Raw genomic sequence first — 27,604 nt, 5'->3', positions numbered from 1 at the left:
AAATACAACTATTAAACCAGGCCCTAAACACTAAAACATTTCCTATTGGGAAAACAGAATAAGCCAAGCTACTTTAGAGCCCCACACAGAAATAATTGTAAAGCTATACTAAAATGTTACAAAACAGCTGCTGAACAGAATAATATCCAACAATTAAAAACTCGTAAAAATTATTAAATGTCCAAATATCAATAAAATATTTCAAAACAGCAGACATCGCATAATACCCAATAATTAAAATGGCAGTCAATCAAGAAAAATACATTTTAAAAGTCACCTTTACTTACCCTCTCCAGCAACTCTTCTACTCCTTTCCCTTCCAGGCCAATAGCACTCACCAGAAGCAGCAAGGACTGCTGAAGCTCTGTCCTCACAGTCCTCTTCCTTAGCACCCACAACCAGTCATGCACACGCATGTACTCACACAAACACACACATGCACACTAGTCATCTTCCTGACCAGTCTCTCTCTCAATCACACTCCTACTCTTGCACCCATGCACACCAGCTCTCACCCAGGCACCGATTCACATCCATTCACACCAGCTCTCACCCTGGCACCCATTCACACCCACACACACAAACTCTCTCTCACCAAAAACTACTTCTTCCTTCACTGCAGGAATTGGCTCCAGTTCCGCTGCGGCTTTACTCCAGCGGGCCTTCTTTCTTTCTTCTCCGCCACAGGGATGGGCTCCCATGTTGGCCTCGGTCGGGGTCGGGTTTCCTCTTCGCTGCCACGGGGATGGGCTCCCGTGGTAGCCCTGCTTTGTCGGGGTTCGACACTGCCATTCCTCCCACCCCTCCCCCAGGCTATGCAGTGCCTTCCTCACCGGCCAATCAAAGGCATCCTCCCTTCTTCCTACTCCCACTGGCAGTTAGAAGGGAGGAGGCTTCTGATTGGCCTGCGCGGGAGTAGGCAGAATGAAAGAGGCTTTCCATTGGGGTAGGATGAAAGGAGGCTTCCAATTGGCCAGCGGGGGCTGGAAAAAGGGAGAAGGAAAGTACAATGGGGCAGTGGGACACTGGGATGCGCGACACACCTGCTGGTGTTTGGCGACACACCAGTTGAGAAGCGCTGCTCTAGAGGCCTCTGCTGGGACAGCTAGGGGAATTATGCAGATGATCCTTCTCTGCTGCTGGAAAAAGTATGGGGGGCTGTGGAAAATGAGCCTAGATGGCTCATGGCATTCTCTGCTGGGGCTGTTGAGAGAAGTATACGTATGAGCCTTCCAGTGTTCTGCTGCTAGAAAAGTGCAGGAGTTGTAGCAGCCAAAGCCTAGAAGGTTTACAAAGTCCTCCTCTGGGAGAAGTATGCAACTGAGCTTTCCAGTTCTCTAATGCTGGAAAGAGCACAGCAGTTGTGGAAGTTGAGGCCTAGATGCTTACGATGTCCTCTGCTGGGATAAGTATGCAGATGGGCCTTCAGATATATGCTACCGGAAAGAGCATGGAGGCTGTGAAAGCTGAACCTAGATGGCTTGAAGTATCCTCTGGAGTCTTCTGGTGGAGCTATTGGGAGAAGTATTTGCATTAGGTCGTATGTTGCAGACATCACTTTTTCCTAAGTATATATATGTGCCACAGTGGACGATAGTAACCACGGACGCCAGTCTCTCGGGCTGGGGTGCGGTCTGCCTGTCCCAGTCCACTCAGGGGATCTGCTCGCCGGTTCACACTCGTTGGCACATCAATTGGTTGGAGGCCCGGGTGGTGCGTCTGGCTCTGCAGGAGTTTCCACCCCTGATACGCGGCATGTATCAGGGGTGTGTGTATGTGTATATATATATATATATGTATATATTCCTATTAATGAGGACTGCACAATACTAAAGTAACACATTTTTAAAATTATTTTAATATTTAATACAGAATTAATGACAAATAACCCTTTATTAAAAAATATAGCTCAAACATCTTTTCATACAAAAGCAATTATCAAATAAATGTCCATATTGTAGTGATGTCATGATAAACATTCCAGGCAATCTTCCATCTTAAAAATGACATTAAGGCCTCGTAGCGGCTTCAACAGGGGGAGAATAACGTCGGTTCATATAAATCCAGTTCACTCATTAATCATTCATAAATTCATGCTAGCTTATATTAGCAATTTCAAAACATGGAACATTTCATAAATCCAAGCCTTCCTTTCTCCTGTGTATATTTACATCTGTGAAACCAGAGGTATAGTGTTCAACATATTAAATGGTATTTTTTACATTATGCTATTTTTCCTTAAAAAGTATCACTAAGTAATTTAAAAACTGCATTATGTTACCTCTGGGCAGGTCTGTCTTTACTTGGCACCCAGGGGTTCATAGAATTAGAGAAGTACCCTTTATTCACAATTACTCCAATGTCTCTATGAAAACTCCTTTCCTCCCACCAGATAACTTTATTCTCTTGAGGCCAGACTCCCAGTTTTGGTGATGAGCAATAGTTCTTATGCCTTGCTACTTTGCAATCAAACCCTTTCTCTGTCCTTTACTTAACAGCACTGCCAATTTACATCGTCTTTGCATCCAAGAAATACACAGGAGAAGAAAGGTGGTTTCCAACTTCTTTACTGATAGTTTGATCAGTATTATATTTACACTTCTTGCATTCAGTTTAATAGCAGCAATAAATAAGACAGCAGACAGAATAAACCTGACTTCATATCTTCTAGCAAAGTTTCTTAATCACTTTGAAAGCAGTCCTTATTTACAATTAAATTTCTTCTTCTCCCACTTATTCAAATTCCTTAGATTATATAGATTGAAATTAGTTCAGTGCTCCTTCACCTCTCAATTTCATTCTTAAATCTTCCCACAGAAATTGGTTAGAAAACATACAATCCAAATATTTAATCAGAAGTTAGTCTTGGATTTAATATTTTCCAAGAAATCCTTTAGATATCTTTTAACTCCTCAGATAGCATCAAAAGGGTACTTCACACTCTTCTGTTAACTCCTTAGGCAGTGCCTGGTGGGCACTTCTCACCACTTCATGTAAGACTTCCCTTAATAGCAACAAAGTTCTTGTTACCTTTAAGTTGTATCTTCTTTGTTTCTCTTGGTAGTGCATTTTCCTGGGATCCCTGTGCTGTAGATGGAATTTGTAACATCTCTGTATCTTTCTGATTGCAAGGCTTCCCTCTTCCAATAGTTTGGTATACTGACTCCCAGGAACCATAGGTTATCAGCTTCAAGTGGAAAAAATGTTACTTGAACTCAAAAAGGGGGAGGGGTGGGGAGAAATCAAGCAAGAAGCAGGCAAAGTGGAATAAAACATTCTTGCCTTCAAAAGGAAGAAAGTGAAAGATAGTTAATGCAAAAATATAATTCCTCTGTATCAGGATTATACAGTTTATATCCTCTGAAGGAGAGTCAAAAGACTGTCAGGAAAAGGGATGTATGGCTGAAAAATTAGATGCTGTTCAATACACGAGTCCCTAATTTTATTTAATTATAAGCAACAGGAAAAACCTTTTCATAAATGTGTTCATTAGTCAAGGAACCCCAGTTTTCCTATATACATGACCAAGGCTCTCGCAGGGAATGCTGAAAAATCAGCTTAAGAGACTGAAATACTCTTAAAGGCTGGAAAGACGAGTCAGCGGAGGCTGGCTCCTAAATAGGAAAAACTTTCTTACTCCTTTCCCATAAATTAGGAAAAATGAAAGCAAAGGGAACAATTGTTAACTGAAGTTCCAAACTAAAAATCCACGAGGATATGATGTGCGTTGGGATGATAAACAGCTAGGACCACACCATCTACATGTTCCCACATGGGGGAGCAAAACCCAAACCTCTCTCAATTGTTTCCTATTGATCCTCCCCAGATCAATGTTACGCACCTTTAGTAAGGGGAAACCAAAGATCGCTTAGAATTAAATTTAAAAATAATTCATAGACTTTATAGAAAATATTACTTCTACTACTAATAACTTCTATAGCACTACTCAACGTTCACAGCACTGTATAAATACACATAAATGACCGTCCCTTCTTGGTGGAACTTTCAATCTTGGTGGAAACTTTCAATCTAATCTTGGTGGAAACTTTCAATCTAATCTTGGTGGAATCTTGGTGGAACTTTCAATCTAATTAGGCAGCATAATTAGGCAGCATATAGGACAACTGAGACTTCAGGTATTTTATTTATTAAGAAAATAGTCAAAATCAAAAGGGCAGTGAGCAGGAGAATTAGAGGTTAAGATTTAAAAGCAACCTCAGAAAGGTGAGTTTTAGACTGGACTTGAATGAGGCCAAAGAGGAAGCACATGATTCAGTGTGGTGCAGTAATGCAGAAAGCACAGAGCTGGGAGTTAGCAGTAGAGAAGAGCATAGTTAATGGTGACTTTCCTGATGAACAAAGTGTATCTAGATTAGTAAGAGGAATTTCAACTGTATACAGAAAGGAATAGGGAACTAATTAGTGAGTTGAGAAGAGGGGTTATTTGGTTGGCAGAAGATTGTGCAGCTGAACTGTGGATAAATTGTAGTGGAGAGAGGTAGTAGTCTAAGTAGGAAGCAATGATTTAGTGCTTTTTTTTTTCCCCCAACCAGGGGCTGATATTCTGAATTATGCCCTACCCCTTTACCTTGACATATTAGTGGCTGTTCCTGCACAGCATTCTCCAATTATCCTCCTCTTTCTCCTCCTGCCAGCATCTCCCTTTTTTTCCCACTCCTTTCCATTCCTTGCCTTGCATCTTCCTCCTCCCCCCCCCCCCCTACTGCTTGTCCTGGGACCCCCCCCCCCCCCCCTTTCTCTTCCTCTTCTTGCTTTATCTACATCCACTTTTCATCCCCACACACCCTTTGCTCTGCCTTCTCCTCTTTTTTCCATTACTTGTACAGTCGTATATCTCCTCTCTCTACAATCCAGCCCTTGCCCAGCAGCCCCTCTGTCTCCCAACCTTCTGCTCAGCAACATAATCCCTCCCGATCTCTTCACCAGCAGCAGTCCCTTCTGTGACTCCCTCTTCACCCTCTGATCAATGGCAGCTCCTCTTTCCTATGCACTTCGGGCAGCAGTGCAGTAGATTTTTGTGCAGTGGCAGCAGCAATAGCTACAGAAACTTGAAATAAAATCAACATGGGGCCCATGAACTCAGGCCCTGAGGCAACCCCGACTCTTCTGTCACACAGTCTTGTATCATTGTATATATTCTAAAATCCAGAATGGCTGAGGGGGTTTCCCCAGGACAGGTTTGGGAAACCTTAGGTTCTTCAGCCTTGCCACCCCACCCCCACACAATTAATTTTCAGGCCCATAAGCCCCTTGTGATATTTTGATAAATTCAACAATCATGTCCCACTTTTAAATATCAAATTTTGTTTTGTCTATATATTGTATATATAAATATATTGATATTTAGATATATATACTAGGAATGTGCTTTCGTTGGTCCATTCATTTCATTTGTTTCAACTGTGTGCACATTTTTTATTTTTTATATACTGACATTCGATCTGAGATCACATCAGTTTACATTCAGGTACTGTAGGTATTTCCCTATCCCCAGAGGGCTTACAATCTAACGGGCCGATTCAGTAAAGTCCGTGGGAGAGCGGGCGAACGCCAGCTCTCCCGGTGCGCACAGGCCACTCGTGTCCCTAGCGCCTCCTTTTGGCCTGGAGCAGCGGCTGTCAGCAGGTTTGACAGCTGACGCTCAATTTTGCCGGCGCCGGTTCTCGAGCCCGCTGACAGCCACGGACTCGGAAACCGGACGCTGGCAAAATTGGGCATCCGGTTTTCGACCCGACAGCCGTGAGCCGTCTTCAAATTTTTTTTTTATTTTTTATTTTTTACTTTTTTTACCCTTCGGGACCTCCGACTTAATATCACCATGATATTAATTTGGAGGGTGCACAGAAAAGCTTTTCTGTGCACTTTCCTGGTACCCAAAGAAATTAGCGCCTACCCAAAGGTAGGCGCTAATTTCTGAAAGCAAAATGTGCGGCTTGGCTGCACATTTTGTTTTCTGAATCGCACGGGAATACCTAATAGCGCCCTCAACATGCATTTGCATGTTGAGGGCGCTATTAGGTTTGGCGGGTTGGACGCGCGTTTTCGGCCCCTTACTGAATAAGGGGTAAGGGAAAACACGCGTCCAATGGCAGGTTTGTACCTGAGGCAATGGAGGGTAAAGTGACTTGCCCAAGGTCACAAGGAGCGACAGTGGGACTCGAACAAGGTCACAAGGAGCAACAGCGGGACTTGAACCCTGGTCTCCTGGTTCGTAGCACAACCACTAGGCTAGTCCTCCTCGCACTCGGAAGGAATGTGTATAAAATTGATGATATACACACATTTAAGTGGACACCCACATACACACATCATATCAGTTTTGTGCGCATACCTTCCGATCACGAGGGATGTGCACACTGCCAAAATGAATGGATCAAAGAATGCCATCCTGTATATATAAATATCCCTCTGATGAGAACACTGAAATCCAATTTAACCAAATAACTTGACACAAGTTGCTTTATTGCTTATAATTTAAATAATTTTGATATAATGAAAAAGCCATTCATAACATGCCACACTACCACTAGTCAGGCAATCAAGAGTTTATAATCATTGTGCTATGGCTTCTTCAGGGAGAATGTTAAAAATGTTAAATATTTTAAATGCTAAACTTATCACATGGCATCCAATTGAACATAAATATGAATGAAAATGGATTGGCTTATTCATGCAGCTTAAAACAAGGTTTCATAATCTGAGCATACTATATCAGAATCGTACTTCCAAATACTATAGCCAAAGTCTGCTGCACAGCAGCAAATGGCATACTGTTCAGCAGAAGATGCCCAACCCAAAAAGCTTATGCTTTGATTTTTCTTGCCATGTCTTGAATGGCATTGTATCCAACATTGATGCTGTGCATCCAAACTTGTGAGCACATCTCTCATTCAAAGCCATTTTGACAAGGAATGGCAAATAAAAGTATATGTTCTCCGGGGAAAGCACCTACAGCCAGATTGTAAGCGGTGGCCTAAATGGCATTATATTATGCCATAGAGAAAACACACACTCTCTCTCACACACATACTCACACACACACTCTTCTGGAAGCAAAACTCCGTTTACTAAATATGGTAAAACATGGTAGAAAATTGTAAAATCAGCAAAGACAGATATCTGACAGCAATATTCCATAAATCAATAAAGGAAAATAGCTATTGCATTAATAAAGATCTTTACAAAGAATACTTCCTTTATAGGACTTCCTTTCTATGAGCCAGTGTATCCTGTGAAACGAAAGACAGTATGAGCTTGGGGACCCCAAGAACTAACTACCGACTCTTGTCCACTGACCATCCCATATTCAGTCAATTGCATCTTATTTGCATTTTCTGGCATTAATCTAGGATTTTTGCAAGTGTTAGGTGTTCTGACGTGCACCCATAACTTTGACAATAGCCAGCTGTAGTTAATTAAGCTATGGCTAATTAGAGGTCCCCTGGTACTGTCTAACTCTAAACACTAGCCTTCACCAGCCTTAACACTTAGAAAAACAGATATGTTCCTTGCGCTTATCTCAGTGCCTGTTACTGAGCAAATTTAGAGAGAAAAAAAGTATAGAGCAGTATCATGTTTAAAAATGTCTTAACAATCCTTATGCTATATGTGCACTATATATATATAGATATAGATAGATATATAGATAGATATAGATTCACTAAAATGTATCAATTACTGGTGATTGTTTTGATCCACTATTAACCTCACCTTTGAGTACAATTCTCTTCTGGGAAACTGCCTATATCCTCCAACTCAGGTTTTCTGTTAGCTCTAGGAAATGAACAAAGCATAGGCTGTCTGGGTGGGCACCAACAGCTGAACAATACACATTTTAGCACTGTGTACATACTGTCCAGCTGTTCGGGTAACTGGAAATTTAACTCTTGGGTCTGTGGTAAAGTAAACTCACATTTCTAGTGGCCCTTGTTGTCGATTGTTCTCCCCAGTGTAGTGTACCACCTCAGACCCAGGAAGGAGTTACATTTCCAGTATAATTCCAGTGAAGCTGAATAGTATGCCAAAGTTAGGATCACAATACCAAAGTGCATACTATTCAGTTGAAAGTGCCTTCCCCAGAGAATTTGTTTTGTTCAGCTGGAGGTGCAAACCCCAAAGAGCTTACACTGGAAATGTAACTCGTTCTTTGGTCTGAAGTGGAGTAACATTTCTGGTGGCCAAAATAATTCTATTGCTGTGCCCAGTATGATGGAAACAGCTAGAAACTACCTCATGGGCACAGTAATAGAATATTGTGACCACCAGAAATATGAGTTAACCTTTAGTCTACTTTAGGCCAAGGAGTTAACAAAACACAGGAATAAGGAGGTAACTTGGAAGGAGTGTGACCAAAATGTCCTAGCATGCAACATTGGCACTGGACATCCTGACTTGGACACAATCTCTCATGCGAGGCCATTTGGGCAGGGCATACAAGTGAAATCCAAGGGTAAGCGCTCTGATATGGGCAATTACAGTTACTGTGAAAAGTAAAAACCTATCTTGCAAAAGGTGTTTTCCAAATTCAAGAGAAAAAAACCTTCTCTTGATCCTCAGATTAAGGACAGATTTTAAACTTACTGTATGTGTGTAGGGTTATAGAAAAAATGGTATTACTGCAATGATGGGACCTCATAGCCAAACGAAATTTATTGGATGTAAATCAATCAGGTTTTCAGGTCCAGCAAAAGAGAAACCAGTATTTCCTGGCGTGTAGCCAGATGGACTCAGAACAAGTGGGTATAGTGTGCTCGTGCTAGCAGTTGGAGACGGATCTGACGTCAGCACGGCTACATATACCCCCACAGGAAGTGAAGCAACTCAGTAATTTCCATCTCCAAAGCAGTTTGGAGCGCCTGCACGCTCGCTGAGCGTATTTTCCAAATCTACTTTCTACTTTCTACTTTCCAAATTTCTCAGAAGACGAGCCCCGCACTCCTGCGGTGATACCCTCGGGTCCCTCCCCCAGTTGAGTTTCCCGGGGTGATTTCCGCGATCCCTCAGAGGTCTACGCCTCGGTCCGGTGGCCGAATCGCGGCAGGGATCTAGCCCCCGAGCGAGAAGGGCTCGGGCCTGGCTGAGAGGCGCCTCGGTCCCGGCGTGGACTTAGCCCCGAGCGAGACGAGTTCGGCGGCTTAGAGGCAGCGGGTGCATTTCCTCAAGCGCGGCGGTAAAGGTATTTCCCCTCTCCCCCCGCAGCCGGAGACCGCCCGGGTTACGGCCGGGAAGCGCCGAGTATCAGGTAAGGCGTACATCTCTTACTTTTTGGTCTCCGAGGTATGAGGATCGGCGGCGTTGCCTGCATGTGGCACGCCGTGGAGGTCGCCATTTTGTCTGCCTTGTTCAGGTATTGAGCGTCCATGATAGGCGCCTGTTGATGAGCACATATTGCTGACCGCATATTATTGAGCGCATATTGTATATTGTTGAGCGCATATTGTATATTATTAAGCGCATATTGCTGAGCGCATATTGTATATTATTGAGCGCATATTGCTGACCTCATATTATTGAGCGCATATTGTATATTATTGAGCGCATATTGTATATTATTTAGCGCATATTGCTGAGCGCATATTGTATATTGAGCGCATATTATTGAGCGCATATTGTATATTGAGCGCATATTGCTGACCGCATATTATTGAGCGCATATTATTGGCAGCATAAGCGCCAGCGCCCTGCATTCGCAAGATGCGATGGAACATTTAAACGCCCCGGCGTCTCCAGAGGCAGCACCTCCTGCTTCCGGCGTGAAAGCTCTCGGCCTCTGCTCAGCGTGCCAGCTTAGAGCCACGCAGAGCGAGGAGCCAGACTCCCTTGTGCCCAATGTGAGGAGGCCGTGGGAGCCTCGGGCCAGGACCAGTCTCAACCGAGGTTTACCGACAGTTCCCCAGGGGCCACGCCGGATCTAGCGGGCCGTCTCGAACAACCGGGAATCCCAGGGGACCTGGTACCCCGACGGCTAGAGACCGCTTCCATTTCCTGGGTAGATTTATTTAAGGGTATCCACGCCTTTGTACAGATGCGGTCAGCTTCCCGTCCAGGCCCTGCTGCCGCTCCGGCTGACCCTGCCTCCGGACCTTCTCGCCCTTATCGTGGGCACCCACCTCCGGGCAGTCCGGCTCCTGCGGACCCTGATGTCTCGGAGGACGAGTCCGAACCCCCCGAGGAGGGGGAACTTCCCTCGGGGATAGAGCCATATCGAACTATGAGGCGGTTCTTTCCCAAGGAGGATCTCTCTGACCTGGTCTCTCAGTGCCTGACGGAGTTGGCTATTCCAGGCTCCAGCACCATGGAGGCATCTACGCAGAACCCCCTGCTGGAGGGTCTTCATCCCACAGCCCGGCATTTCCCCTTCCTGCAAGCGGCGCAACAGCTGATCGATTTGGAGTGGAATGCGCCAGAGGCCTCATTCAAAGGGGGTCAGGCCCTGTCCGGCATGTACCCCTTGGACCCGGCAATCAAGGATATGCTGGCGTGCCCTAAGGTGGACGCCTTGGTTAGCGCTGTGGTCAAGCGCACTACCATTCCAGTGGAGGGGGGGGGGGGACGGCCCTCAAGGAGGCTCATGACCGCCTGGACGCCATCCTGAAACAAACCTTTGAGGTAGCAGCTCTGTCTTTGCGAATCGCAACCTGCTGCACAGTGGTAACGCTTTACTGTTTGTCACAGGTCAGGAACAATGCTCCGGCAGCTGACATGGAGTCAGCTCTCCCGTTCCTTACGGATGCCGCCTCCGACCTAGTCCGTACGACAGCCAAGGGGGTCTCATCCTCAGTAGCAGCCAGGAGGCAGCTCTGGATACGGAACTGGTCAGCCGATGCCCCTTCTAAGACATGTCTCACTAGAATGCCGTTCAAGGGGTCTCTTCTGTTTGGCAGCGACCTAGATAAACTGGCCAGCACATGGGGCACCTCTCCAGTACCTCGACTGCCGGAAGACAGGTCCAAGAGGAACCAGCGCACCTTTCCGAGGCCCTCCAGAGGTAGAAGCTCCCAACGCTTCACTCCCTATAGGAGTTGCTACCAGGCACCTCATCCTCAGGCCAGGAACCAGTCCTTTCGGACCAAGCAGCACAAGAAGGGAGCCGGCTTGGGTTCGGGTCCAGGCCGCACCCCACAATGAGAATCAGCCGATCCATCCGGGGGACGAAGCCATAGTGGGCAGGTTAACCATCTTCTACCCCAGATGGGTCGAGATTACGTCGGACCAGTGGATCCTCGCCATCATCCGAGAGGGGTATTGTCTGGACTTCCATCACATCCCTCCGGACAAGTTTGTGGAATCTCCGTGTCCAATCCACAAGAAGGCAGCATTGGAAGCTACCCTGGCGAGGCTCCTGTCCTTGAAAGCCATAATCCCAGTACTTGCATGGGAAATGGATTCTGGGCACTATGCCATTTATTTCATGGTACCCAAGAAAGAGGGCACTTTCCGGCCCGTATTGGACCTCAAGTCAGTCAACCGATACTTAAGGGTCCCGAGGTTTCGCATGGAAACTCTGCGCTCAGTCAAGACCGCAGTACAGCCAGGGGAATTCCTCACGGCCTTAGACTTGTCAGAAGCCTACCTGCATATCCCGATCCATCGGGATCATCAGCGCTACCTACGCTTCAAGGTTCTGGGACAACACTTCCAATTCCGGGCTTTGCCCTTCGGGTTAGCCACGGCGCCACGGACCTTCACCAAGGTGATCGTAGCAGTAGCAGCGGCGCTCAGATGGGAAGGAATCCTTGTCCATCCCTACCTAGACGATTGGCTGATCAGAGCGAAATCACGAGAGGAGAGCCATCGGGCAACCAACAGAGTGATCGCCCTTCTGGAAAGCCTGGGATGGGTAGTCAACCTAAGCAAGAGTTGCCTACAGCCTTCCCAATCACTGGAATACCTGGGAGTCCGGTTCGATACCCAGGCAGACAAAGTCAGCCTAACCACCAAGAGAAGGTTAAAGCTCCAGACCAGTCTACAGTCCTTGATGGGAGCCAGCCGGCCCATTGCCTGGGATTACCTGCAGGTCCTTGGTCTCATGGCATCTACCCTGGAAGTGGTACCAGGGGCAAGGGCCCATATGAGACCACTACAACGCTCCCTCCTCTCTCGGTGGAGCCCACGCTTCCGGAATTACTCCGTGCATCTACCTCTACCCGCCAGAGTGTGGACCCAGCTACGGTGGTGGTTGCAGCCCAACCACACAAGCAGGGGGTCGAAGATGTCCTCCCCACGTGGACTCTGCTCACCACAGATGCCAGTCTGAGCGGATGGGGAGCAGACTGCGAAGAGCTCACCGCCCAAGGGCGGTGGAACAAAGAAGAGTCAGGGTGGAACATCAACCGTCTAGAGGCACGGGCAGTCTGATTAGCCTGCCTGCGATTTGCTCACAGACTGAGGAACAGAGCAGTCAGAGTGATGTCCGACAACGCCACCACGGTGGCATACATCAATCGACAGGGCGGAACCAGAAGCCAACAGGTGTCCCTAGAGATAGCTCCGCTGATGGCTTGGGCAGAGGCGAATCTCCAGGACATTTCCGCCGTCCACATTGCCGGAAGGGACAACACCGCGGCAGACTTCCTCAGCAGGGAAAGTCTAAATCCGGGAGAATGGCAGCTGGCCCCCACAGCCTTCCAGATGATTGTGGATCAGTGGGGGACCCCAGACATGGACCTATTAGCGGACAGGTCCAATGCTCAAGTACCCAGATACTTCAGCTGCAAGCGAGATCCGTTCTCTCACGGGATCGACGCCCTGGTTCAGCCATGGCCTCCAGGGACCCTGCTATATGCCTTTTCGCCGTGGCCCCTGCTGGGCTCACTTATACACACGATTCAGAGGCACAGAGGCCTAGTTCTTCTAGTAGCACCAGACTGGCCAAGAAGACCCTGGTACGCGGACATGAGAAGACTACTGATAGGGGAGCCTCTTCCCCTGCCTCCTCTCAAGGACCTGCTAAGTCAAGGTCCCATCCTCCACGAGGATCCGGCTCAATTCTCTCTTACGGTCTGGCCATTGAGAGGGCTAGACTGAAGAAAAGAGGTTACTCGGAGCCCGTGATAGATACACTCCTCCGAGCTCGCAAGTTTTCCACTTCCCTCACCTACATAAGGATCTGGAGAGTATTTGAAGCCTGGTGCGACACTCACGGCACCAATCCACAAGCGACCACAATCCCTATTGTTCTGGATTTCCTGCAGGATGGGCTTCAGAAGGGTCTCTCCCTAAGCTCCATCAAGGTTCAGGTGGCTGCGCTGTCTTGCTACGGTCCCAGGAGGGATGGCAAGACCATTGCCACGCACCCAGATGTTTCCCGCTTCCTGAAAGGAGTCAAGCACATTCGTCCGCCACTGAAGTGGCCAGTGCCCCTGTGGAACCTCAACATAGTTTTGGATTTCCTCGCAGGATCCAGACCCCTTCAGGGCCTGTCTCTCCGTTCACTAACTTTGAGGATGGTGTTCTTGCTGGCAGTGTGTTCCGCACGCCGCATCTCAGAGCTACAAGTGCTGTCCTGCCGTGATCCCTTTCTGAGAATCACTCTAGAGGCTATCCATCTTCGCACGGTTCCCTCTTTCTTACCTAAAGTAGTCTCACAATTTCACCTCAATCAAACCATATCTTTGCCAACCACGGCGGGTTTGAAGAAATCAGAAGAAGGGCGTTTGCTACGCCATCTCGACATCGGCAGATTGCTGCCCAGATACCTGGAAAAGACAGAAGCAGTACGAAAGACGGACCATCTGTTCGTCCTTCTGTAGACAGTGGGAAGAAGCAAGGGGAAGCGGCCTCTCGGCCCACCATAGCCCGCTGGATCAAAGAAGTTATCAGAGCGGCCTGCGTAGAGGCCGGAAAGTCACCACCTCTACAGGTCAAGGCTCATTCTACCAGAGCGCAAGCAGCATCTTGGGCAGAATCTAGGATGCTGTCGCCCGCAGAAGTATGTAAGGCGGTGACATGGTCCTCCCTACATACCTTTTCCAGATTTTACCGTCTGGATGTCCAGGCCAGGGAGGACACAGCATTTGCGAGGGCAGTCCTACGCGGTCCTCAGGCAGCCTCCCGCCCAGTCCGGGAGTAAAGCTTTTGTACATCCCACTTGTTCTGAGTCCATCTGGCTACATGCCAGGAAATGTTGAGATTACTTACCTGATAATCTCCTTTTCCTTAGTGTAGACAGATGGACTCAGCATCCCGCCCGGCTGCCGGTATACATGGGTTTCACCGATTCAAGATAAGCCATGTCGTTTTCTTACATAAGAGCATCCACTCTACCAGGTGTCGACGCCTTCCGGTTGGAAGTGCTGGCGGTCTCCAGCTACTATCAATCAGTCAGGGGAATCCTGTTTCACTAATTCATTGATCGTCAGTACACATATATCCATAACAGCTTTTGCAAGGAAGATTACTGAGTTGCTTCACTTCCCGTGGGGGTATATGTACCCGTGCTGACGTCAGATCCGTCTCCAACTGCTAGCACGAGCACACTATACCCACTTGTTCTGAGTCCATCTGTCTACACTAAGGAAAAGGAGATTATCAGGTAAGTAATCTCAACATTGGTTTCTCTTTTAGATCTCCTCAAACAAATGGGCAGATGCAATAAGACACACGTTGAAAACGGACACTCGTATTGGATGCCATTTTTCCAAATGTGCTTGCAACCACATCCCTGGGGTGCCCGATGCAGTATTTAAATGAGGGGCTGTGTAAAAAAGGACATGCTAGGGAAGAATTGTGCATCCCTAAAGCTCAAATGTATCAGGCACCCATATGAGCATCCGTTCTTTAGCTGATTTTGCTAAGGTTGCTGAAGATGCCCATAGCTAAACACCCATTGCTATGGCCATCTAAATTGTGCGTCCAAAAGATTTTTTTTTTTTAATCGAGCCAATATACATTTATTTTTCAATACCGCAAGCAGTAAATTTGTCACAATGATACTAAGAAGGAGGAACCACAGAGGGTCATATTTTTTAAAAATTTCTCATGAGCCCTTGACTCGCAGATTGACTTTACGCTACCCCTGGAGCTGGAGTTAATTTTGCCGTGTTAAAAAGTGTGCGTTGGGCGCCCAGTGATTTTCTGCATCATGGGGTAATAACTAAAAGTCTCATCTGTATGGGATTTACATATGATTGGAGCTATTGGTACTCATTTGTTTGGGCACATGCTTTGGATGCACTAATCTTACTGCATTGAGTGCTAGTCTAGCGCATCCAATACGTGCATCCAACAACTTGTAAACCTGTGCACTAGGCTGGGCACGCTTTATTACATCGGCCCCATAGATGGGGTGAGTGTAGGACTACTGATTCTATTAGATGTATCCTCTGCCTTTTTTTTTGTGTCCGGAAGAAGGAAAGGGGTTTCGGGGTAGGTATCCAAAGGACTTATCTGGTTAGCACAGTTCTTCAGCACTAACCAGCTTGTTTATGAAGGGGTTGGGTTCTTTTCCCATAGACAGAATGGGAGAAAAGCCTCAGTAATTAGATCCTTGGCTCGCTAAATCTTTGCTGGCCAAGTTGCATTGTTTTTGGTTGTCATTGTTTGAAAACAAAATGCTTCATAGTCATATTTTGCTTCAAATATCTGTTATATACATAATATAACTGCACCTGCGGGTATTGTGTTCACTTCAGCAGCAATTTTTTTCTTTACTTTTTCATTCTTCCTGTATAAAATGTCATCAACATAAAACTGCTAACTTGATTTAGGTGCCTTACACATCCTGTTTGGGAGAGATGCCACACATCCTTAGCAAATATTGTTCTGTTTTCTTTCTAGTGAACACGCATTGGCTACAGTTGTAACTTATTTCTAAATATGAGATGCCTGTGTGTATATATATATTATTATTTATTTATTTATTTATTTTTTAATTTCTAGAGAACCTTTCATCATCTTGTCAGGAGGTTTGTCGTATGATACCATAGGAAGACGACCCTGTCTAACTGTTATGCACGGGAAAAGCACTGCTGTGTTAGAAATGGATTATTCAATTGTTGATTTTCTAACCCTCTGTGAAACACCATATCCTAATGGTGAGTTGTTGAAAGAATATTTTTTTTTCGTTTTAGTCCTGCTCACTTTTATTACCATTGTTTGTTCAGCAAATGGAGAATATCTTTTACTTTATCTGCTTTTGAAAATCGCACTGTTTTGGAGAAATACGGAGGTTATATTGTTACAGTTGTCAAGGGGTGGGGGGGGGGGGGAAACATAGTCAAATGTGATAGATATTCCTTTCATTTTTCTGTTAAAGAATTTGTTTTGATGTATAACTTTGAATAAACCTTATGCCTTATCAGCAGTGTTCTGAGCCTTGGTGAGGAAACTTAGCCATCATAGAACATCAGTATCTACGGGGTAGAATTCAGAGTGTGCCAATGTGCCAGACTTCAGATAGAGCCCTTCGCTGTGGCTCTCTATTGAGCATTACTACACTGAATTAATTATGGAGGGGAGAGAAGGTAAGGGAATGTAAAATAGGGAGAAAGCTCTGTTTATCTGCAAACAAAGGCTCCAGAGTGCTGTACCCCTAGTATGGGAAGATTCAAATTGAGCTGGAAGCCCAAACAAGCAAAAGAAAATGAGCAGATCCAATATAAATGAGACTTAAATAACCTATTACAGTAGTACTAAGAGGATACTGTTACCTTAAAAACAAAATGGTTTTGAGTCCTCCTCTTATATAGTTTGCATTTTTCTTCTGATGTGATATTGGTGTTTATAGTGTTGGCAGGGAAAAGAGGGAGCCACTAAAGCAGGGTGATATTTTGAGGATACTAGATAATGCCAAGAAGAAAATGGTCAGTTGCTTTATATCTTGACCAGTATAAAGCATTTATTTAAATTTGTTTTGTTTAAGGTCAGTTTTACTTAGAAAATTTAAAATTTTCCAACCTTGTTCAGTAGGCACACCAAATTTGCAGCAGTAGTACTGTGTGTTATGGTGATATCTTTCAATTATTGTAATGTTTTTAGAGGTGTAACCACAAAACACGTTAATATTGACTTTTTTCTATTTCTTTAGTCAGATAATTTGTCAAATATTTTTTTATCCTACCAATCACAAAAATTAAATTAGGCACAGCAAGCCACATAAATAGAAGAAACAAAATCAGTGGCCTGCAAATGTACAAGTGAAATAGTGGCACTCCATAAAAGGACATTCAGGGGCATTTGTAATTTGTGTGATACCCACACAATTTTTTAAATCGGTCACCAGATCTGTGTTTGCATATTTTTATGTAGATAAGAGAAAAAAAAACAAAAAATACAGCATAAGAATTTTGTGCCACATGTAATTTTCCAAGTTCAAAACTTGTACCATAGCCTCTTACAAAAAATTCTCAAAACTGAAAAATCACATTGTATTCCATAAAGGTAATCCCGTCACAATACCTTATCTATACAAGAAGGATTTCAGAGAGTGGCCACTCCAACAAAAGCAAAACCCGATTCTTATGGCCTGGATTGGCCACTGTTGGAAACAGGATGCTGGGTTTGATGGACCCTTGATCTGACCCAGTTTGGCATGTTCTTATGAGCCATATTTTGATATCTGTGTCTGAAATCCAGCTTCAGTACTGCAGTTCCAACTCTTACCAGTTTTCCCAAACAGTACTACAGGAATTTATGAATTGTCAATGCCAGCATGTTCCAAACATTTTATGAGAAAGGGCACATTGAACATTTCAAGTCACTGCCGGGGCCAGGGTGTGGAAGGAAAGGGGGAAGTGATTTGAAATGGAAGGAGGAGGCAAGAATTCTGGGAGTGAGGACAGTACTTTATCAATAATTTTGAGATATCTAGAAATATTACTGATATTTGTCATACTCCAGGGAGTCTCGCCCTGCCCCCTACCTGTTTATGAAATTGATGGGGAAGGGAATCAGACAGGGGGAGGTCTGCAATTGAAAGAGTGGAGAGACAGGATGGGCATCAGAAAGCCATAGTGTTGGGGGAGGGAATGTGTGGAAATGTGGTGGAAGCTGACATTGAAGATTAGCTGGAAGGAGAGAGAGACCAAAAAAGTCATAAGGAAGGTCTTGAACACTGTTCCCCCCCCCCCGACCCCTTCCCTTCCTCCCAGGTCAGACCCCCACCAAACTAACTGATATCACATCTGCACGAGTGCACAGACCAACAATGCTTCCTCTGGCTATGCTGCTGACACGATCTGCATGGGCTGCCTTTTTTTCAGCCACATGATTGACACAAGACCCATCTCCGATCTGCCTGCTGACCTGTTCAGTTTCTTCCTTAAGCTCATGTAGCCAATGCCGCTTTTGTTGTTTTATAAAGTATTGCCCTCTGCTGCTGCCCACTCTTGATACTAACTACCCATACTGGCACCTAGAGCATATGCAAAAATCTTAGATTGCCCTTCCTCTCACTGCTGATCTTGCATGTCATAAGATCAGCAATGAGGAGAAATGCCAATCTACAATTTTTGTACATTGATGGTGCTGATATGGTAGTCTGAATCAGGGCATTTGGCAGCAATTGAACATACTTCTGTGCCACCTGCTTCTGCCGCGGAGATTTGAAAGTAATCTGCTGCTCCCCCTGCTACCATGAGTCAACCTGCTTCTCTTGCCGCCATAGACTAAAAGAAATTGGTCTGTAAGCTGGAAGGGATACTGCAGGCCATAGTTTGGGTTCCCTGGCCTGAGCCATAACCAATAATGAAGGGGGCCCTAATTGCCTGCATAACTTCAAACCCACAGTAAACAGTAGAAATCCTAGTCTTTGTCCTCCTTGAACCACCTCAGCTCACGCTCAGCCTATATACCTTCTCCCTGACCTCCCCTATACCATCCCAGTACCCCCCCTGCTCCCTCCCCTAGCGCCCCTAAGCCTCCCACTACCCCGCCCTTTCACCCCCTAGCAACCTCTCCCTGAAAGTACCCTTGCACTAATGTACCCCCGTTCCCTCTACCCCCCCGCTCCTTTTCCCTCTTCTCTCCCTCCCTCCCTACTCCCCCCTGCACCAGCATTTAACTGTACATTCGTGCACTTGCCTCCTTTATACTGTAAATAATTTTCATATGCTAAGTTCTTAAGTGCACATGCCTCCTTAACATTGTTTATAAGTTCATTTGCATATCTAATCCTAACATGAATGCAAAAAAGTTGTAACTCTGCTCGTTGACTCTCTTCTCTTGTACTTTTGTATATTATCCAGTTAGCCCTCTTTCCTCGTTCATTGTAATTTCCTTTCTCAGTTACTTGTAAACCGACATGATGTGTCCTACGAATGCCGGTATAAAAAAAGTGTTAAATAAATAAATAAAATAAATAAATCCATCAGGTGTACAAATGCAAACAAATCCAAAGATCCAGCATCCCAAATGTGATTGCCTAATCCAACATCACTGGAGGCCCTTCCTCATATAAGAGGTACATCTTCAAACCATGAAAAGAGAGGAGGTTTAGAGGAGGAATTTCAGTGTAAAGTAATAATGAGCTGTGCTTCTACGTAACATATCTACCATCTCTATAGGGTGTCTCAGAGTCAGAATAACGGGCTTTCAAATTATGTCCCAGGAATACTTTTTCAGGATCCAAAAGGAGTTTAACCTTAGTAATTTTATCAATCCACAAATCACTTTAGATCATTGTAATAGGGCATTCCCACCAGACATGAAAAAATGAGCCCCCTATTTTCTCACGTCCTCCATTTCCCATTTTATGTAACTTTACAGGGGTAAAATACGAACTGTAAAAATGTTATATCTAGAATCCTTAATGGAGGCACTAATGGAATTCCCCTTACGAAGCCTAAAAAATATTTCCCCCATTCTTTGTTGCTCCCAAATCCTTTTCCCAAATCTTCTTAAGGGCAGCAGTTGCTTTAGTCAGATGCTTTTAATAACTTATAGATAGAGATTAAGCATTTTTTTTTAAAGGAGCTGAGAATCAATTTTTCAAAGGTAAAAAGTACTCTGTTACATTTTGAATTTAAAGGAGCCTGGAGGGCCCACTGTTTAAGTTGTAGATATTGAAATACCAGAATATTAGGGAGATGGTATTTCTCATGCAAGGATTGGATGTCTAGAAGATTATCATCAAAAAGTTGGCCCACCTTGCTAATACTGCTGAGGACCATAGTGGGAAATTTGCCTTAGTGAAATGAGAGAGGAAATCTGGGTTATTCCAAAGTGAGGAAAGGGGAGGAGGAAAAGAGAGTTTCCTGGAAACCAAGACAAAATACCAAATATCCAGAAACAAAGACTTAAAAGGATGGGCTGTATGAAAAAGCCTCCTTGAGTTATGAGTGACCCAAAGAGGCACAGCAAAATTCTTATCGGAAGCTATTTCCCATTCCACCGAATCTAGTTTTTATCCAGGATGCCATTCATCCAAAAAATAATGCTTTTCAGAACCATAGTCCAATAATGCACCTTGAAGTCAGGAAGTGCGAGTCCACCAATTTCGCGGCTCAGATAATACAAAGGTTTTTTGCCTTGCCAGATAAAATCAATATTTTTGAGCTTTTAGAAAAATGGCATCAGGGACTCAAATAAGCAAGTATCAAACATAAAAATAAACTGAGGAAGAATATTATTCCTTTTAATAGTAGCTATCCTACCAAAGCAAGAGATTTGAAAGAGGGGACTATAAGATCATTCCGAATTTTACTAAGTAATGGCAAGTAATTTAATTCATAAGGCCTGTCCAAATGATTTGGGATAAAGACCCCTAGATACTTCAAAGAAAAAAATAGCATTTCACGTAAAAGAAAAGAAAGCCTCAATACTCCTATGGATAGATGGGCATATATTAATTCCCCTAATCTTGGTTTTATTCTCATTTACCTTATAGCCTGAGACTTTACTAAATCTTTTCAGGATGTCCAATATAACTTGCAAAGTTTGAGAGTTAATTAAATATAAAAGATCATCAGCGAATAATGCAATCTTATTATCATACCGTCAGCACTCTTATTACCCGAATAAGCAGGTTGTTGTTGTTGAAACACGGTTGCTAGGGGTTCTGTTGTCAATGCAAACAATTGCGATAACACAGACTCCTGTCTCATATTTCTAATTACAGAAGACGTTTGAGAAACCATACCATTCACTCTTACCTGGGCCCAAAACTGAATTTGTGAGCATAAGGTATAAATAATCCCATTCAACCCTGTCTAAAGCTTTTTCTGCATCCAAAAGGTTAGAGAGGCCTCAGTCTCACTTCCTGTCACATGGCGTAGCAAGTCCATTGTAGTCTATCCTTATCCACTCTTTGCCTTTAATAAAGCCACTTTGATATCTGTGAACTAGCAACGGTAATACCCATTCTACCCAACAAGGCAACATTTTAGCTAAAATCTTCTAATTTAAAGGAGAAATAGGCCTGCAAGAACTACATTTAGCCGGGTCCGTTCCCTTTATGGGTATGACCGAAATAGGGACTAACAGAGAAGAGTAAGAGAGGGATTCTCCAAATAGCATCCTTTTATTTAAAGCCATAAGACTGGCAGCAAGGGAATCCAAAAATATAGAATATTAGGGATACATTATTTTCTACCGGATACTTACCATTACTCAAAGTCCAAATAGCATTTTGGACCTCAGTAACCGAGAGAGAGGCATCAAGGCACAGTGACTGGGATCATGGAAAGAGCAAGATTATCCAAATAAGGAATAATCGTATTCTTATTAGCAATAAGATGGAGGCATACAGAGAGGAATAACTTCTAAAAGATTCACAGATTTCCCCAGCAAGGCAGACAGAACCACTCAAGGTAGTGTTAACAGTGACAAGATTGGAAGAAGTAAAAGTATTTAGCTTATGGTCTAACAAGTTATCTGCTTACCCTTATCATAAAATAATTGTTTGACCTTGCAAATAGTTTTCCCCCACTTTTTGCATAATTAAATAGGTTTAAGAATAGGTCTCTTATGGAGCACAGCTTCTTGAAGATGGGTTAGAACAGTACCTCTTGTTTAACTTTCACATTTCTTGATTTCTCTTTCAGCGCTCTAGCTTTATGTAATCTGGCTGCATTTAACACAATCGACTTTAGCAGCCTCCCAAAGGATATCCCCAAGAACCTCCCTAGTTTCATTGTTCTCAAAATATTCCTTAATAGCCACTTTCATAACAGAACAAATTTGTTCATCCCTTAACAAGCAGTCATCTCTAGCCTCTACAATTCTGAACCTGGACAGCCAATTCATACTTAAGCACAATAGGAGCTTGGTCCGACCATTCATTAAGGCCAATCTTCACCACACTTACTGAACCCAGCCTAATCTTATCTACAAAAATAAAATCAATTCTAGAGTGAGTTATGTGGGGAAGAGAAGAAAGAAAAGTCTTTATTTGGGTATAGATCTCTGGATCCACAAGCCCAGCCAGGGGTAACAACTGCTCAAAAAGGAGGACATTACTTTTGAGATCCCTAGAAACTTGGCCAGTTTTATCTAACATAGGAGAGAGAATCAAATTAAAATCCCTAACTAGAAATATTCTGACCTCAGCAAAAGCTAAAAGATCAGAGAAACAGAAATAAATTCAACTTGGTTAATAGATAAGAGGCCAGGCTAATGGTGCAACCAGCTTCCTTGCCCTTAACAAAAATGTCATGTCCATTTAGATCTCTTAATTTTGCCAACAATAACATACTTACCCTGTCCCCTTTTACCTTAGCAGAGGCAAAAAAAAAAAAAAAAAAGGAAGCAGTATGTTTGCTTTTGTTGTGTACTATCAATTTAAAATGATTCTTTTATAAAAAAAAAAAAAAAAAAAGAAATAGACCAATGCCTTATTTCTAAGTGTTTCTCTGAGTAACATACTTCATTTAGCTGGTAAATTCAGTCCCTTTTATGTTCAATGAAAAACATGAAAACTCAAAACTGTTGGACATAGAAAAAGTACCAAAATTTCACACGTGAAAAGGCAGTAGTTCCACTGAAAGACTGAAAAAACAGTATAACTAAAACAAGTAAACAATATGTTCAAGAACACCCAACAAAATACCCACGAAACTTGAATACCCAGGGAAACTGAACCAGCCTAGCAATGCCATTCTATAACCGAAATTTGGGAGAAACAAGATCACACCAATCCATACCAACTGTCTCCAAGGTAAATTAACCAGGTAACCAAAAACCTCAGAAAGAAGAGTGAGAAAGGAAGATAGTGGGTTCAATAAGGAAGAATAAAAAAGAACAAGGAAAGACAAATAGTATCACAGTGAATATCAATAAAGGCAAATGGCATTACAATAATTAACAAAAAAATTTAAAAATTTTTAAAGAGATACCTCCCTCATAGTCCTCATGAGCATCAATGTATCTGTGGAAAAAGTGGAAGACATACAGGCCCGGATAAACATCAAGAAATGGTTAACTGTGCTCTATCTCTGATGAATCTGAGGAACACAGTTAATAACAATTAACTTTATACTCTCCTTTCTGGCTTTAGTTTAGGTTTTATAAGGCCAGTTCTAATTAGAACTTGCAGTTTCAGCAAGATTTATGCCCTAAGTAGGAAGCATCCTATTCCAACATGACTCCAGACGGTTCAAGCACTGGACCTTATCAGACAGAAAAAGATGTTGTTTGTTCTTCTCAGCTTGTTACTACTAAGCAGACTAAAGAGGCAAGACTGCATGCTATAATTCCATGGATAAAAAGTCTTATGCTAAGCTCTTGTGCAAATTCATATTCATCCACATGTATTCATTTATTAGTGATTGCTTTGTTTCACCTGCATATTTAAAGTTCTTCAGGTAAACTAAAATAACTCCCTGCTGGTTCCCACAATCAGTCAGGAGGAGAATGTTCCATTTCTCCATCAGAGTGATCTGGGAGGAAATCCATAACTTTTTCCTGCCATTATTTCAGTGCCATTGTCTTGGGGAAACCTCTGACCACTCCAGTGCCAAGGGAGATGAAGGGCCTCTGCTGGATTTTTCTGCCAGATAATCAAACCATTACCTCCCTTTACTTCTCTGGATCCACAATATAAATCCTCCCTGTGAAATGAAAACTGCAGTTTAAATGGGAAGCCCCCAACAGCATTTGATGCCTTTAGCTCTAAGTAAAGAAGTGAGTGGGTAAAAGCTCTTCCGTCACTCCAAAGTATACTGAGAAAGATCCTGAATATTTTGATCTTTGCTCCCTTGAACCGTCTATCCTCGTTACTGTGCACCATGTTTTAGAAGAGCTTGTTTATTCTCGAAAGAGTGTAGACCAGGAATGATAGTTCTAGGGAATTTTCACCCTTCCAAATGCGGTCCAATTCTATGTGCTCTATCAAATTTCACAAGAAGACCCAAGTGCACAGCTCTGAACAGCGCATTCAGAAGCTTGGTGGTGTCTTCTGGAGCATTGCCTTCTGGAACGCAAGCACTCTGTTATTTCTTCCCTGACAATTCTTCAGATTATCTTGGCACTCCTTAAGCTCCCTTGTGGCTTTCTCATCCTCCTTCAGTTTCTTGTAAACCTCCGCAGTTGTTAATCTGCTCTCCAATGTGAACTTAATTCAAATAAACCCTCTCTTTCAAACCTTTAATCTCTTCTTTGAGATGGGTGACATCACATCTTAAGAGTTTAATTTTTTTTAGTAGTTTGGTGATCACTGATTCAGCCACCATAATGTCTGAGCCCTGTTTAAGTTTCGCTGCTGGTTTGAAGTTAAGACCACAGTAAATCTATTAGTCAGCTCAGGAGACCCCTTTCCAATCTGCTATAACTGGCTAAAGTGGCAGTATATGAGAGCTTGGAGTCCATCAACAGTGAAGAGAAGCTGCAAAAATGTTGGGGCCCAAGATGTTCAGGAGGGGAAAACTCCAAATATTCAAAACTAATAAAAGGCGAGGAGCTTCATCCTGAGGAAGAAGTCCAAGGGCCAAAGAGAGGCTCACCAAACAAGCAAACCTCCCACCCTTGCAGCACTCTAGGAGGACTGACTGAGCACAGGCAGTAGAAATATCTTTATGAAAATGGGGAAAGTCAGTCTTTGTAAAAGTTCAATTTAATACAAAGAATAATGCAATTTAAGGCAGTTCCACTGCTTAGGGGTGGGAAAAGTTCAAATCGTATCAGAGAATATGAAACAGCACACTCACAGTAACAAAGAAGAGAAAAAAATAGAGACCAGAGAGATTGTATCATATACTTGTAGTTCATCAGATACAGGAGGATTCTAGGCCCCACGTAAGCTCAATACTCTGGAGAAGACCTGATGCTGTAGGCCCATTGAAGGAGCACCTCTCCTTGAACATGAAGACAAATGGCAATGCTGCAAGAGAATCTTGACCTCACAGATGGTCCTCACATTGGGGGAAGGCTTTGAGAGCGGTGGAAATGGTTATTGAGAGCACTGCTGCAGAGTACAGGCAAAGTGGTAGCTCTGAGCATTTCCAGGCTATGTGCAGCTTCATTCCATCCCTGGTGGGCCTCTTCACTACAGCACAGCCAAGCAGGGAGAGAAGAGAAGGAAAAACACAACATCACACAGCATGCACATCAAGACCAGTGACTTCCATGGTGAATACTCACCAAGTATATTATTAATACCCCTCAAAATGTAAAACAAGAAAGAAAAGAGTTTAAAAAAAAAAAAAAGGCCATGGGGGAGGAAAGACAGATGTTGCCATCTTAGGAAAAGCCTTCTAGCATCCCATAAGAGGTATATCTTAACATTATTGACACACCTCTCTAGGGGCAGGAACCATCCTGTAGTTGTATTGGTCCATGCATTGTAAACAAACCCTGGAGGGTGGAGTTAAAAATACTAAATATGTGATGAACTGAAAATAGCAGCAGCCTGCAAGTGAAGCTCCTACCCAATCCTTGGATTTTCTTTATATTTTGTATTAATTCACTGGTGAATTGATTAATTAAATTGATATCAGTGATTAATGGTCTTTATTCGACCTTTTCAGTTTTGGATCTCTATCCTTTTAGTTTTGTTAGCTTCCAAGAATATTTCATTAAAAAAAATGATACAACATATTGTCAACAAATCTATGATGGAAGATAATCTTCCTATCAGTCTTAAGCAAGCAACTATAAGACCAGTACAAAAAAATTCAGCATTAAATTTTGACACCAAAAATTATCGACCAGTGTCAAATATTCCTAGAGGTAAAATTGTGGAAAAGTGTGATGTTCAATTGGAAGACTATCTAGAAGAGCATAAAATATTGGATTCTCAGCAATATGGATTCAGGAAACAGCATGGAACAAATACCATTGTCTTTGTTAAATTTTTTTACACAGTGAGGTAGAAAGAGGAACGTCGGGGATGTTGGTTTAACTAGACTTAACAGCGGCATTTAACACTGTACATCATGTTTTAGTGCTGGGCTGCTTAGTGCAAATTGGAATTGTTTTCCCAGCTAGAATCATATTTGGTAGATAGGCAGCAGTGGGTACAGCTAAGTGAAGTTTTTTTTCTACTTGGAAACAAGTTGAAACCAGCATTCCACAGGGTTCAGCATTGTCCTCTGCACTGTTCAATACATTTTTGGCTCCCTTGTGCACGACTGTTAAGCATTTAGGGATGGTGCATTACATTTAATGCAAATGATATACAGTTTTATGTGCCCTGCATAAATGGTTCCCTCCCATTTGAGGATTTCTTACATCGCACGAAAGAGAAAATTGGTTAAAGAAAAAAATGTCTCTGAATGTGAAAAAATCTCAGTGTAATGCATAGGTAAACAAACATCTTTGGGTGTATGGATGGTGCTTCCATGTGCTGGAATCTCATTAGAAGTCAATACCGAGGCACGTATTCTTGCAGTCACCATTGACTTAAAACTAACCATGGTGCCACAAATTCAACAAGTAGTAAAAAAGATGTTTTACAAATTAGCGATGATAATGCCTTTGAAGTCATTGTTAACTACAGAGCTATTTCGAACTGTTCTGCAGTCACTACTGTTTAGTCGTTTGGATTATTGCAACAGTTTATATATTGGGCTGCCTAAGAAGCATTTAAAAGCATTACAACTGTTGCAGCATTCAGCGGTCTGCATTTTAACTGGAATGAGTTGGATGGGGCACATTACACCTGTGCTCATATGTCTACATTGGCTCCCTGTATGTAGGAGAGTGCAGTTTAAAATAGTGTTGATATTATTCAAACTGTTGCAAGTGACTAACAGATTTATGCCCCTGGCAGTACCTTACAGTTCAATTTTGCTGAGCATACCATTCTTGAGGATAAATTGCAAGCAACACGTGTAACAGCATTTTCATACATTGCTCCAACATTATGGCATGCACTACCTAGACAGATTTGATTACTTAGTGTTGTCAGAGTGTTTCAGAAGCAAGTAAATGCATTTTATTTTAATGAAGAATTTAAAGTGAATAACGTGATGTTTGTGTGGTTGTTTTAATATATTATGTATGATATTTGTAATCTGCATCGATCGCTAAATGAAGATAGCGGACTATAAGAGATGAAAATAAGGGATGTCCAAAGAGCCTCAGAAAAGATCTATTTCTAAGATGGCTGATAAAGCAGCTAAACAGAAAGGAACCAAATTAAAAGTAAGTTCTGAAAAATGGGCTATAGAGGTCTCAGTGAGGGCTTGTCAGGTATCCTTAAAGAATATGT

The 27,604-nt window shown here is 43.2% G+C and overlaps 1 protein-coding gene across 4 annotated transcripts in view; it reads left to right on the top strand.

Moving 5' to 3' along the window:
- The window catches only part of STXBP5 (syntaxin binding protein 5), a 1,098,992-nt gene that overhangs the window by 646,594 nt on the left and 424,794 nt on the right, over positions 1 to 27,604 (top strand). For all 4 annotated transcript variants that reach the window (XM_029594044.1, XM_029594043.1, XM_029594042.1 and 1 more), the window contains exon 10: positions 15,901 to 16,055. In XM_029594044.1, coding sequence (XP_029449904.1) covers positions 15,901 to 16,055 — 155 coding nt within the window. The remainder of the gene's footprint in view (positions 1 to 15,900; positions 16,056 to 27,604) is intronic.

Source organism: Rhinatrema bivittatum, chromosome 3 (genome assembly GCF_901001135.1).
Source record: "Rhinatrema bivittatum chromosome 3, aRhiBiv1.1, whole genome shotgun sequence".
NCBI lineage: Eukaryota > Metazoa > Chordata > Amphibia > Gymnophiona > Rhinatrematidae > Rhinatrema > Rhinatrema bivittatum.
Note: the sequence above shows the minus strand (reverse complement) of the source record. Positions and strands in the feature narration are given on the sequence as shown.